Raw genomic sequence first — 13065 nt, 5'->3', positions numbered from 1 at the left:
GAAAATCCTGGGATCGTTCCCCGATTAGAACACAAACACTTCCTTCCGTTTCCTTTCCAATCGTTACTCATTCCACCATTACGATTGAAAGCATCGTTCAATATCCTATAGTCTGCACTATTGGAAAAATATATAACCTCGAAAATCTCCTAAAGCCTTCACGTTATAAATTTCACCCTCAGCTTCTAACTGCTTAATGTCGATAAAGAATACGCAACGGAAGTGAGCGATTCTCTGTAACTGACGCATTGCTACAGTGACACAGGTGTAATAATTAATTAGCGGGAGAATTAATGAATCAAATGAAAACTATAGCCTACGAATTTTAACGTTAATAAAAGAAATGTATAGAAATTTATGTTGAATTTTGTTTAAAGTGTATAGAATCACATTCTGTTATACCGCTGTCTTCCATGTGAACCGCTGAAATAATGACATCATACCGAAATTGTTATTTGCTCTTTTAATTGAAGAACTTTATTTTAAGTATCCATCTGGATAGCAGAGCATTCTAGTGGTAAAACTTGTTACGAAACTAAAGCCAAATTTCAATCAAATGATTTCGTTGTTATTTTTTCTTTTAAAGAACGTTTAAGGTTGATAACAAAATAACTGCGTTTTCATAACGAATGTTCGTTAGATTTTCTTAAGGCACTATAAAAATTATCTTTACCAGAACAATTTAAAAGTAATTTCCTCGCAGGCGTGTAATGTTAAGATATTAAATTAGAAATTATGAAAGAGTAAACATGTCGTGTGTAAAGGCGCGTCCACACTACTCGTGCTCGTGCTCGTCGGGAAACTCGTCTGGCTTTTACTTGTGCTCGTAAATCTTCGTCCACACTACTTTAGTTGCTCGCCAGGCTTCGGCGCGTGAGGATCCGTATATTTACAAGTAGTGTGTATAGGCTGTAGTCGTATTTTAATTTATTGGCTATAGTTTTTAAATTAAAATTTGCTTGTCTCGTGACTTGTCATATCATCCACATTACTCGCGAGCATAGAAAGTCACACTAGCACGAGTAATGTGGACGCGCCTTAAGAATGAAACAAGTACAGGTTACTGGAACAATCTTGTAGTTGCAAACCGCTCATCGAGAGCACTACACATTCTAATACATGTAAAGAATAATTTTAAATCTCCAAGAGACGGGTCGCGTTACGTAAACACAACGGCGGCACATCGTGGCGCAGATGGAAGATATTCTGCAACATGCATATGGAAGCGATGTCCTACCTTGTTCTCGCAGGCCTTGTGACACACGTACTTGCACACTGCAACAGAGAGAAACACTGGTTAGCATACAAAGCTCATTAGAGCAATCCAGATTATAACGTGTTAACAATTGTGAAGATTTCTACAGAATTCATGTCGGCCTTCGTACACTGGAACAAATCCCATATTTAATACTGTGAATACCCAGTGCTAGGCAACAACTCGGTAAACACGTTCCCGCGGAAGCAATCGCGAGCGAAATAGGACGTCCATTGCTTGGCAACGGATCAGTAAACATGCCTCATTAACAATAGAGGCTTGTTTTCTGCATGATACGTGCTAAGGGGTTATAAAGTGACAAAGAAAGTCGTTTGAGTTAGTTAGAAGTTGAGAGAGCTCAGTTGAAGAAGAGTTCATTTGAACTCGAGAATTGGGTCGAGTCGATGTGATTGAGAAGAAATGGCAAGAAATGAATTCATCTGGGCAAAGAAGACTTCATGTGTGATTCGAAGTAACAGTGAGACTGTTATAAATTCGTTGCCATGGATACCTCTGGGGGATATTAATAATTCACTCCTTATGTTTGCCAATATAGTAGCCATACAAGTAGTGTCCAAGCACTGCGGTAAGAGTTTTGGATATGATTACAATCCTAATTCCCATTTCATTTTTAATGCATGAGTATATTTAACTTCTTAATCATACTGTTATTGCTTCCTTAAAGTTTAATTACTGTATATCACTATGCTGTGTATATATACTTTGTGTTATAAACAAGCTAGCCCCCAACTGCAGGTTGCATAGTTCCGGTCTACGTGTTTTAATAAGTGAAATGGCCGTGTCATGAACAGTGGGAATTATAATTCGTGCTCATTACTTCCTTCCATTTTGTCTTTATCGAGTATACTCACACTCATCACACACATAGCTATCTCGAACGGCTGTAATTAACGGAAACAGCTGCTATGTAGTCCCGTTACTAAAGGCGTCCTCAAATAACTAACTGAAAGGGAACATACTTGAGACTATGTGATGTTTCTTGAGACGTATGTGATTTTTCTTGAGACGTATGTGATGTATCTTTGTTGAATGTATGTCCGTTTTTGTAAACACTGCCACCGGGCATAAGCCCAATTGCAGTAAATAAATAAATATATAAATATATGCTTCACTCCCACACGTCCTACGTAATGCTCAAGCGAAATATTCTCCCCACTTGAAGCCACAATATCATCGACCTTCAAACAAAATTTAACAAAAGAAATATTAATCTTATGCATAAAAGACAATTCTAGTTTTATTCTTGCGCTCACAGAGGACGTAGTTACTCTCAGACTCTGACAGATGGAGTTACTCGTCAATTTGCTCCGACGCTCCAGTCGATAACAAATGTGCATGTTTTCATATCTTCGATATTAAAGCCAGCTTTAAGTATGTCTCTGTGAGAGGATTATCTGCTTCCATCATCAGAGAACGAACACCTCGATGAAATCACTGAACTAAGGAATTTAGCAGTATTTTCAGCGGGTATTACAGAAGTATTTCAAGAACGTTTAGTATATAAGATTTAAAAGTTTGTCACAATGGTATATCAATACAAATATTATGTTTCTGGACATTATCCATTGCCCTGTTTTTGTCTGAGGAGCCATGGTAGCGCAGCCAGCATAGCAACTGGCTATGGGCTGGGGGGTCAGAGTTCGAGTGCCGGTAGGGTGAAGAATTTTCTCTTCTCCAAATTGTAAATACCGGCTTTGGAGTTCACCCAACCTCCTATCCAATGGATACCAGGACCTGTTTCCACGGGGGTAAGGTGGCAAGGCCCTGAAGCAGACCACTCACCTCAAGCTAGTGCCGAGGTAAAAAAAAATGTGGATCTATACATCCACTCCCCTATACGCCTTCATGGTGTAGTGCTTAATTCGCTGAGCACGGGGACAACTTTACCTCTTACCTGTTTTTCATTTAAAACACAATATTTCGGACACTGGGTTCTATATATTCTGCATCCGTCTTCAGGTAAAACCTAAAACGAAATCGATAGAGCTAGTTCCTATCTCCGGACACCTGCACCGACACAAAGATAAAGTATACAAGCCAAGCACAGCACAAATCATCTGCGAGAGCTAAGACAAAACATTTAAATTATTTAAACTCCACACGTATGAGGCCTTGTATCAGAGAACTATCAGAACAGAAGTCATATATCCAGAGATGACTTCTATCGTGATCGTTCTCTGGTGCAAAGCCTCACACATGTAAAATTGTTAATATTTTAATGTTTTGTCTTAGCTCTCACAGATGGTTTGTGTTGCGTTTAGCTTCTATACTTCATCTTTGTGTCGGTGCAGGTGTCCAGAGATACGAAGTAGCTATATCGATTGGGTCCAACTGAGTAGGTTTTACTTGAAAACGGAGACAGAATCATGCTTGAGACGTCGTGTATTCAATAAAAACAGGACAATGGATAACGTCCAGAAACATTCAGTATGCAACTTACCTCGACAACAGCTACCCTGGTGGTGGATGGGCTGGTGACACAGATTGCAAGGGCGCGGTCTCTTGAACACTTTGCATCGGAATGTGTGGCTTTGAGTGTCCGCTTCGGGCTGTAATCACAAACAGAACCTCATGTAAGAAGAGAGAAAAGCCCACAACAATACAAGACACAAATAATTTGTAGGTTTGAAGTCCTCTAAGCTCTTATAGTAGATTCAATTATCCCACGCAGTGAATATCAGCATTAAGGGATTCTGGAATGTGACGTATATTTTTTTAGATAGGCACCATCGTTTCAGAAGAACCGGATGTCTCAATTTCAAGTCCCTCCAAAACGTTGATACCTGTCTGTCAATATCTGCTGCCTGACATCCCAGAAGACTGGCCGGTTATTCAGCAGGCATATGTACATCTAAAATTAAACGACGTTTGATATATATGATATAAGCAAAGTGATGAGGCCCTCGGTAAGAAATTGGATATCTCTCCCTTGTGTTTAGTAAAGTCATTTACAGAATGCAATAAACAAATACTTCCCTTCCAGTTAAAATGAATTTGTGACCCCGACATATCGCACTGACGAAGTTTACGCAAACAGTCCAACTGGCAAATTAAACCAATTAAGGTCATAACTTCACATCTACAAGTTGTCCCTCAGAAAAATTACATTTTTAATTTAGCATACAACTGCGCGTCTAATATAAATACAGCTGTACCCACTCATACTACAGTCATACAAACAGATAGGTATAACTCTTCTATAAAAATCATTCAAGCAATTGTAGGTGTCTCACTTAAGGTTACAGAAGCTATACCTGTTCGTATACTCTGGGCAGTGACATACCTCAGGCGGTTAGTCGCCAGCTTCCCACCACGGCGTCCCGGGACCGATCCCAGACCCGGTCATGTGGGATTTGTGGTGGACAAAGTGGCACTGGCGAAGGTTTTCTCCGAGTACTTCTATTTCCCCTGCCAATTCTAATTGCACCAAATGCTCCATCCGGGGCTGGTACAACACGTCAATTAGTGGTCGACGTACCAAGTGGACTCAGTCTCGTCCCACCCCACAAAATTAAAAAGAAATATTCCCAAATTCTGAAGCACTGCTACCAAGGTCAAAGTTAATTAGATCAAATTTACCTGTTGTTCTGTGTAGGAACTCACCTTCGTCATTTATCCTGAGGAAAGAACGTAGTTCGAGGGTGTTTCAGAACAGGAAGCTGAGGAAGGACATTTGCGCCCAAGGCGGAAGATGTAGAAGGCTACCAGGAGAAGTTACACTTGAGGAACTCCATACTGTATCCCTTACCCAAGTATTATTACAGTGATCACACCTGGATAGGACATGTAGTAGGCATGACAGAGATAAAAATTCATTCAGAATTTTAAACTGAAAACCTGACTGGACCCTTCCGAGACCTATAAATAGATGGAAGGATAACATTCAGACCTATCTTAATGAAAGAGAGAGTGACGGTTTGGACTGGATTAGGCTCAAGATGAGTCTAGTGGCTGCATAGGCCTAACCACCAATTTGCTGCGTGCGTTACATCGTCTTCAGCAAACCGCCATTATTTCGATATCGAAAATACATATATACATATATGTACAGACTCATCGGCGCTAGTGTCGGGTTATCGTTGTTCCTGATGCACGCAACATACACCGGCACGTTCGCTGGGACAGACAGGAAGAGCGTACACGTTTTGGAAATACATAATATTTTAAAGTGTTCTGTTTTCTCCGTGTATTCCGTTCACAGACATTTCGGAAGAATAGATCGGGGATTAACATAGAAGGAACATATAGAGGGGCATACTCAATCTAATTACGGGCTCGTTATATGCATTTTCCAGGAAGAACGCATAAAATGATAGAAGGTAGGGAATTTCGGACTATTCGATCTGTGGTCAAATTTGGAAATACAGGTGCCAGTGACGATCCCAAGTATATGACAAACACATAAACGTTGATCCATTTCTCACGAATTTTATTGCGGTTTTCTGGCTTACAGCCCTAGTCATTCCTGGGCATGGAAATAGTATATTCCTCCGAAACTACGAAACGTCAGTCCGGAAGAACACGATCAAGTAATTCTTACTGTTACGAAATCCTCAAATTCCATATTCTATCCCTCTCTTCAATGGCACCATTTCAGATCCCTGTTCTTCGCAGTAGATCGTATTTTGCATTCTTTTCTTGCCCATTACTGAAGCCGTGTTTTTTTTTTCGCTGGCTCTACAGACCCCTTGGGCTCTGGCCTCTGATTTTTCAGTTTCATTATCATTTTTCACAGACGGTAGGACTCCTTGGATGAGTGATAAGCTCGTCTCAAGGCTTCTACCTAAACACAGGACAACACAAACAAAATAAACACATACAAATACCAAATATCTATGTCTTGTGTGGGATTCGAACCCTAGATCCCGGCTTCCGAGCGAGCGAAGACAATACATGCCTTAGACCACTCGACTACCGTGACCGGCTCTGAAGCCTTGTATCAGATTTCATATCGTCATTACTTACTTACTCATGGAGCTGAGCCCTTCTTGATACATGTATATATTAATGACATTGTACTTACTTACTTACTTACTTACTCACTCATGGAGCTGAGCCCTTCTGGAGGAGCCACCAATTTTGCAGCTACTCAAGAATTTCCCAGCATTTTATGGAACCCGAAGGTTCATCACCGTGTTCACAAGAGCCTTCCACTGGTCCCTATCCTGAGTCAGATCTATCCAATCCATACCATCCCATCCTATCTCTCTATGATCCACTCTAATATTGTCCACCCACCTACGCCTTGCTCTTCCCTGTGGTCTCTTTACTTCTGGCTTTCCCACCAATATCCTATACGCATTCCTCGTCTCCCCCATTCGTGCTACATGACCTGCTCACCTCATCCTCCTTTACTTGATCATTATAATTATACTTGGAGCAGAGTACAAGTTGTGAAGCTCCTCATTATGCAGTTTTCTCCAACCTCCTGTCACTTCATTTCTCTTCAGTCCAAATATTCTCCTCAACACCCTGTTCTCAAACACCCTCAGTCTATGTTCCTCCTTTAATGTCAGAGACCAAGTTTCACACCCATACAGACCTACAGGCAAAATAATTTTTATGTTTTTGGACAGCAGACGAGAAGACAAAAGGTTCTGAACTGAATGGTAGCAACCATTACCCGAATTCAATCGCCTCTTAATTTCCTCCTCAATCAGGTTTCGATCTGTTATCGTTGTTATTGTGCTTTGTGAAAACAGACTTAACTGCAATAAATACATACAGAGAAATACATAGTAAGCAAAAGAATAAACATAAGATTTTGGAAAGCCGATTATAGCGACCGTGCGGCCTAAGGCACGAAATATCCTCTTCCGTTCAAACAGTGGGTCCATGGGTTCGAATCACGCTCAAGGTATGGGTGTTTGTATGCGTTTATTCTGCGATTGTGTTTGCCTGTGTAGGCAGCGGTCTTGCGACAGACTGATCATCCATCCAAGGGGTCCTACCAACTCTCAATACCATTAATAATTTCATCCATTAATTCTGAGTGGGAACAGGCCAGACACACTAATCCGTCAAGGTAGAAGAAGAAGAAGAGAAATATTTAGGAAATCCTGTGTTTCTCTTCTATAATTTGGAGCACATGTCTTACACTTCCAGAGCTCCTCCCCACTGAGGCCCCACTAGACACTCATTTAAATAACCATGAGCACACAGTGCAACCTACGGACATGTTTGCATATGCGTCACCTTCCCCGGACAGCAGGACATCACCTGTCGAGCTGCATAAGGCGGGGACAGCATATAACAATCCATAAACATTTACACATTGTCTTAGCGTTTGGCAACCCGTGACTCGTGACACCCAGAATACCGAGGGGACTGCGATTTGTGGCTGTGTCATAATTCTGCCCGTTAGACCTCACTTTCTTGACTGGGAGGATAGGACTGAATCCTAGAGCAGACCACTTGCCATATGTTGACGCCAAAATGGCACTGAAACAGGTTATTTGGGAGTACCTCTACATCTTCCACCAACAGTTGTCTACCGTCCCATCTTCGTGCCAGCCCTTGTTTGCATTTCACTTTTTAAATAGCATTAAGCTCTGAGAAAGGAAGCTGAATGCCCTCGAGGTTATATTAATATAGTACAAAATTGTACTTCAGAGAAAGGATGTGTCTGGCGTGGTTCCGGGGGGCATCCAGTTCAAATCCGAGAGAGGGACCGTCTGTTCTTAGGTTTAGCATGATTATCCATGACTCTCGCAAGCCAGGTCGGTATAATCCATCCATCCATCCACCCCACCCCCCCACCTACCTACCTACCTACCTATCTATCCATCTACGGCTCTACAGCCCTTTGTTGTACCCTGGCCGCTTTTAAGATTCTTAATCCTATATACAGTCAGTAGGACTCCTTGGACAGAGGTTCAACCCGTCGCAAGACCGCTATCCATCCATGCCTGGAGTGGGATTCGAACCCACGGCTCCAGTGTTCGAGCGGGAGAAGACAGTTCATGCCTTAGACCTCGCGACTACTGTGATAGGCAGGTATAACATAAAAATAAAAACTAAACTCCGTGGTTTCAGTCCGCAAGCGAACTATACCGACTGAGCGACCACCGCTTGTTGGTGAAGTTAATGGCAGCTCTAACGGATAGAGGATGTCGCGTGATAATCGCAACGAATCCCCACGGCCGTTAATTTCGGTTTTCTAGACCGGCCCTGAGCCAGAACATTAACTAATACTATATAGTTGCTGTGCAAGCTCCACGTCACTGTCTTCATCAGGCACAATATTACTGTTGTTAGTATCAGTTTCACTGCTGACATGCTTTGCACTGTAGAGATACATACACTAATTCCTTTAGTGTAGTACACAAGTATGCTAGTGGCCAGTATGTTCTGAACTAATGCTATACACAGCACGTAGGTCTGTTTGCATCCCTGTCCCCTTGTCAGTCCCTTCCTCCCTCACCCAGCAAGTGTTAAGATTAGAGTATATATCAGCACTTTTTCCCGCCCAGCAGTAGTCTCTAACGCCTCTGGTAGATGGGGGAAGCATCGAGATACCACTGAGCCAGTAGAGGCCGAACTCGCTGGCTGAGTCGGGACTGATGGTATGCACCAGTACCGGTAGGGAATAGAGACTGGTAGAATATCATAGGGGGACGCACAATGGAGCAACAGTTGGTCTAAGTGCATGAGGAAACCCACCCTCTCCAATACAATACAATACAATATGTCAGCAATTAATTAGACGTCGAGTGCCTAGCGCTTCTAATCGGTATTCTTAGAGGATCCCAGTTAAAATCTTGGCCTAAAGACTATCGTGACCTTTGTTTTCGCGGTTTTCTTCAGTCACACCAGTCACTATCAGGGCTCATATCTCAAACTACGCAACGGCCACTTCCTTCTACATTATTTCCTATTTATTATTCAGTAACTGGCCCATTATTCGTCGCTTACGGCTTACTGAGTACCTATAATAGAGTCTCAATATATTGGAGTAATAGACTTTATGGATTCTTCTTGTGCAGGACACCGCTGTCAGCGAAGCGCGAGGAAGTGTCACAGCGGCAACACTTCGAATTCAAGGGACAAATGAAAGAGGAATTTAAAAGAAAACTTTACAACCTGAACCTAACAACCATTAAATTTCTGATTTTCACTATAATAAAATAAATATTTTACGGACATTTTGTATAGTCTAGTGTATTAAAAACTCTCTTAAATAAACAAAGAAGAGATATAAAGAACCAAAATGCAAAACTTGGATCATTTTAGATTTCCGACAAGCAAACTTCATTTACGAATAGCTCATTCTACAGACACTCGACATCCTTCTCCTTGTCCCTCTAACGTCAGCAGTGACAACTACCGGATGCTGATGGTAGTCTTCCTTATTGTGACACCGTGCAGTGTGGTAAGTGGATAGGGACATGCTACCTCCTTGCTCTATGTAGGTGGAGTGAGGAAGTCCCTGGCTTCCCACCGCGTCGGCCCGGGTTCGATCCCGGGTCTGGTCAAGTGGGATTTGTGGTGGACAAAGTGGCGCTGGGGCGGGTTTTCTCCGAGTTCTGCGGTTTCCCCTGCCAAACTTCATTCCACCAAATTCTCCATCATCATAATCACCCGGGGCAGGCTACAATAGGCCAATCAGTGGCCGATGTACCGAGTGGACCCAGTTGGACTCCACCCCTCACTAAGCGAACTAATAAAAAAGTTCCTCCGAAATGTTCGTAATCATCTACCAGACTACACGGTGTTACAACCCAGAATACCAAAATCTAAATATTCACTGTGAAAAATTCAAGTCTCGTTTAACCCAAGGTTCTTTAAGAAATGCTCTTCTTTGTTATTTTGTCACAGTGCATGTTCCTGCAGACATATCACGTGACTCTCGTTTTCGCGTTCCAACACTGCTATTCCCTCTTCCGTCTTTCACAAATGACTCACCGCGTCGCTTTCCTTGCAGGAACTGCTGAGGCTCTCCCACGAGATGGCACTGCGCATTATCATCAATCCCACTTGCGCTATACACACACACACACACACACCGACAGAAATCGATTCTTCGAGGTCGACCACTTACGATAGTGTCTCAGTCACTCACAGAACAGATGCAAGTTTCCCACTTCAATTAATCATACAGCTGTGGTTTTCAGTCCGTGGTCTGCAAAATATCACCAATATACTTGTCAGTGTGAGAGAAAACACGTTTTCCGGATACATCACGAAGGAACTTCAGAGTTGTGTGGTGTTCCTTCGTGGTTAGAGATTACAGTTTCTAACGTTTAGAAAAATAAAATACATTTAGCCCTGTATCTGAAAATGGATATATCACAAGTATGAAGCGAGATTCTTCTCGGTTACTACGGGAAGTTGGCAGATGTAACACACTTGAACATTCTAAACGCCCCGAAGCAAAGTAATTTCTGCAACGTCGTTATTGGCTCACTCAAAACGCAATTAAACTATAGTTTTCTTTAATATTTATAAACCGCCTGTAATATTTTTGTGTTGGTTGACTTCAAATTTGTATTTACGTGTTTAAGGTTCCTAATATTACTTTTAGACAACGCTGTTTCTACAGAGAGAGTGAAGAGATGACCGCCATATTGTCATCCTGCAACGTGCGCCCCATGCATAGGCGTCGAATCGAAGGACCTCGCCAATCCTCTGATCTTGACGCTAATAACTACACTGAATAAATTACAAAACTCCTTCTTCCTCGGTCACTAAATAAATTATTTAAATGTCCATTTAAATTCTTATCTGAGAGACGGATAATGCAGACTGAATTTCATAGCACATGTGGACGTACAATTCATCTTAACCTTAAAAATATTCCCCTTAAAAAACTTGCTGTGCAATTTCTCTTGTCTATTACTAAATAATTTGTCTTAAAGTCTTTGTTTGCCAACGTCCCTGCTAGCCGGACACTACAAGTTGAATTGCATCGCACACACAAACTTCCACCGCCTCCTAACCTCAAAGCGCTGTCACTCAGCAACGGAACCGATGAATACTATGTGTGTGGCAGCATGACGGGCTGGCTGTTGCATGTAAGGCTGCCCGAGAACTAGCGCTGTCTATTGATAAATCTGGAAGTTTCCTGCGTGGGGGAGAACTACATATGACGCCCATGCCCGTGTGGGACAGTCCTGATGGTGAGGGACCACCATATGTGGAGCAATGTGAGCATACACGCTTCCCACATATCGCATGTACTGGGAGGCCCTGGGTTCAAAGACCGGCTGTTATGACCACACAAATCTTCAAACATTTCTTATTTATTAATCTATTAGGACACCTTTCTTAGCGACAGAAATTGAAGCGAAATCTAAGGAAACGTAAAACCATTTGTAGAGATCCCAAGGAACGAAGTCAATAAAAAGGAAGTAAATGAAAAAATACAAGAATTATACTATAAGTAGGAATTGGGAAAAAGAAAAGAACAAAGAAAGTAAGTAACAGAGAAATTAGAGAAAGGTATATATATATAAATTGCCGGTCACGGTAGCCGAGCGGTCTAAGGCGTGCACTGTTTTCGCTCACTTGGAAACCGGGATCATGGGTTCGAATCCCACTCAGGGTATGGATGTTTAGTTTGTGTGTGTGCGTTTTTCTGTTTTTATGTACAGGTAGAGGCCTTGCGACGAGCTGATCACCCGCCCAAGGAGTCCTACCGAATGTGTAAGATCTAGAAAAACCGAAGTGAACGGAGAAGTTCATGGAGGTAGGCCTAGGCCCACTGGGGCTGTAGTGCCAAGGAAAAAAAATGTATATATATATATATAAATTAGTAGAGAGTAGAAACAATCTTCAGTCTCGGTACACTCACACAAGGCACAAGCATGCGAAGCTGAGAGAGGAACTAACCAGATATGAGTAGTGAAGTTCATACACATCCAGAAGAACTGGAATTGCATCAGGACTTACAGGAGAACTGTACAGTTGATAGCATACTGACACTAATACTGACACTGACTCAGAGAGCCATAGCGACTGATACGTGTCACACAAGCACAAGATGCCTGGCCCAGCCCTAACGCGACAACTTCAAACGACTGGAAAAACATTTGTATGCATATCAGGCAAAGCGCCTGCTAAATAGCGGCTTATTGTAATTCAGTTCTGCTCATTATTTAACCTATAAGCTGAGTTCAACAGTCAGTGGGTACTTGAAGAGTCAACACGTATACACGCAACACAAGGATAGAACAAACAGCAAAAACCAACAAAGAAAACTGATCAGTTAAGGTTGCTTACATTTAAATATGAATTTCTAAAAATATCTGTAGATGTACAGGCGTCAGCAGCAGAGAGTAATAATAATAATAATAATAATAATAATAAGAAGAAGAAGAAGAAGAAGAAGAAGAAGAAGGCTTAATCGTAGCAGCTCAGGACCAAGCAATCAGTACAAACTATTTTAAGAGAAGAATACTGAAAGAAGAGATCGGAAGTAAATGTCGACTGTGTAAAGAATACGAAGAAACTATAGACCTTTTAACATCAGGATGTCCCGTTCTGGCGAAGAACGAAAATATAGTAAGGCATGATAAAGTTTGCATGCATTTACATTACTCAATATGTAAAGAATTTGGGATTGAAGTACCAGACAACTGGTACTCACACGTGCCTAAGTCAGTATGTGAACATGAGGATATAACGGTGTTATGGAACCAAGGCGTACAAACAGACAGAGAGGTTCTGGCAAACAGGCCAGACATAATAATTAAAAACAAGCAAAAGAAAACTTGCATACTTATAGATGTATCAGTACCATCGGACAGGAATGTAGTACAAAAAGAAGCAGAGAAGAAATTAAAATATAA

The 13065-nt window shown here is 41.8% G+C and overlaps 1 protein-coding gene across 3 annotated transcripts in view; it reads right to left on the bottom strand.

The window, feature by feature from the left end:
• Window positions 1-10263, bottom strand: part of LOC111869652 (tensin-1) — a 354704-nt gene extending 344441 nt beyond the window's left edge. For all 3 annotated transcript variants that reach the window (XM_023861317.1, XM_023861321.1, XM_023861323.1), the window contains exons 1-3: window positions 10181-10263; window positions 3717-3825; window positions 1238-1275 (exon numbers count right to left, since the gene is read on the bottom strand). In XM_023861317.1, coding sequence (XP_023717085.1) covers window positions 1238-1275; window positions 3717-3825; window positions 10181-10243 — 210 coding nt within the window. In that variant the 5' untranslated portion in view covers window positions 10244-10263. The remainder of the gene's footprint in view (window positions 1-1237; window positions 1276-3716; window positions 3826-10180) is intronic.
• Window positions 10264-13065: the final 2802 nt, after the last annotated feature.

Source organism: Cryptotermes secundus, unplaced genomic scaffold (assembly GCF_002891405.2).
Source record: "Cryptotermes secundus unplaced genomic scaffold, Csec_1.0 scaffold986, whole genome shotgun sequence".
Lineage (NCBI taxonomy): Eukaryota > Metazoa > Arthropoda > Insecta > Blattodea > Kalotermitidae > Cryptotermes > Cryptotermes secundus.
Note: the sequence above shows the minus strand (reverse complement) of the source record. Positions and strands in the feature narration are given on the sequence as shown.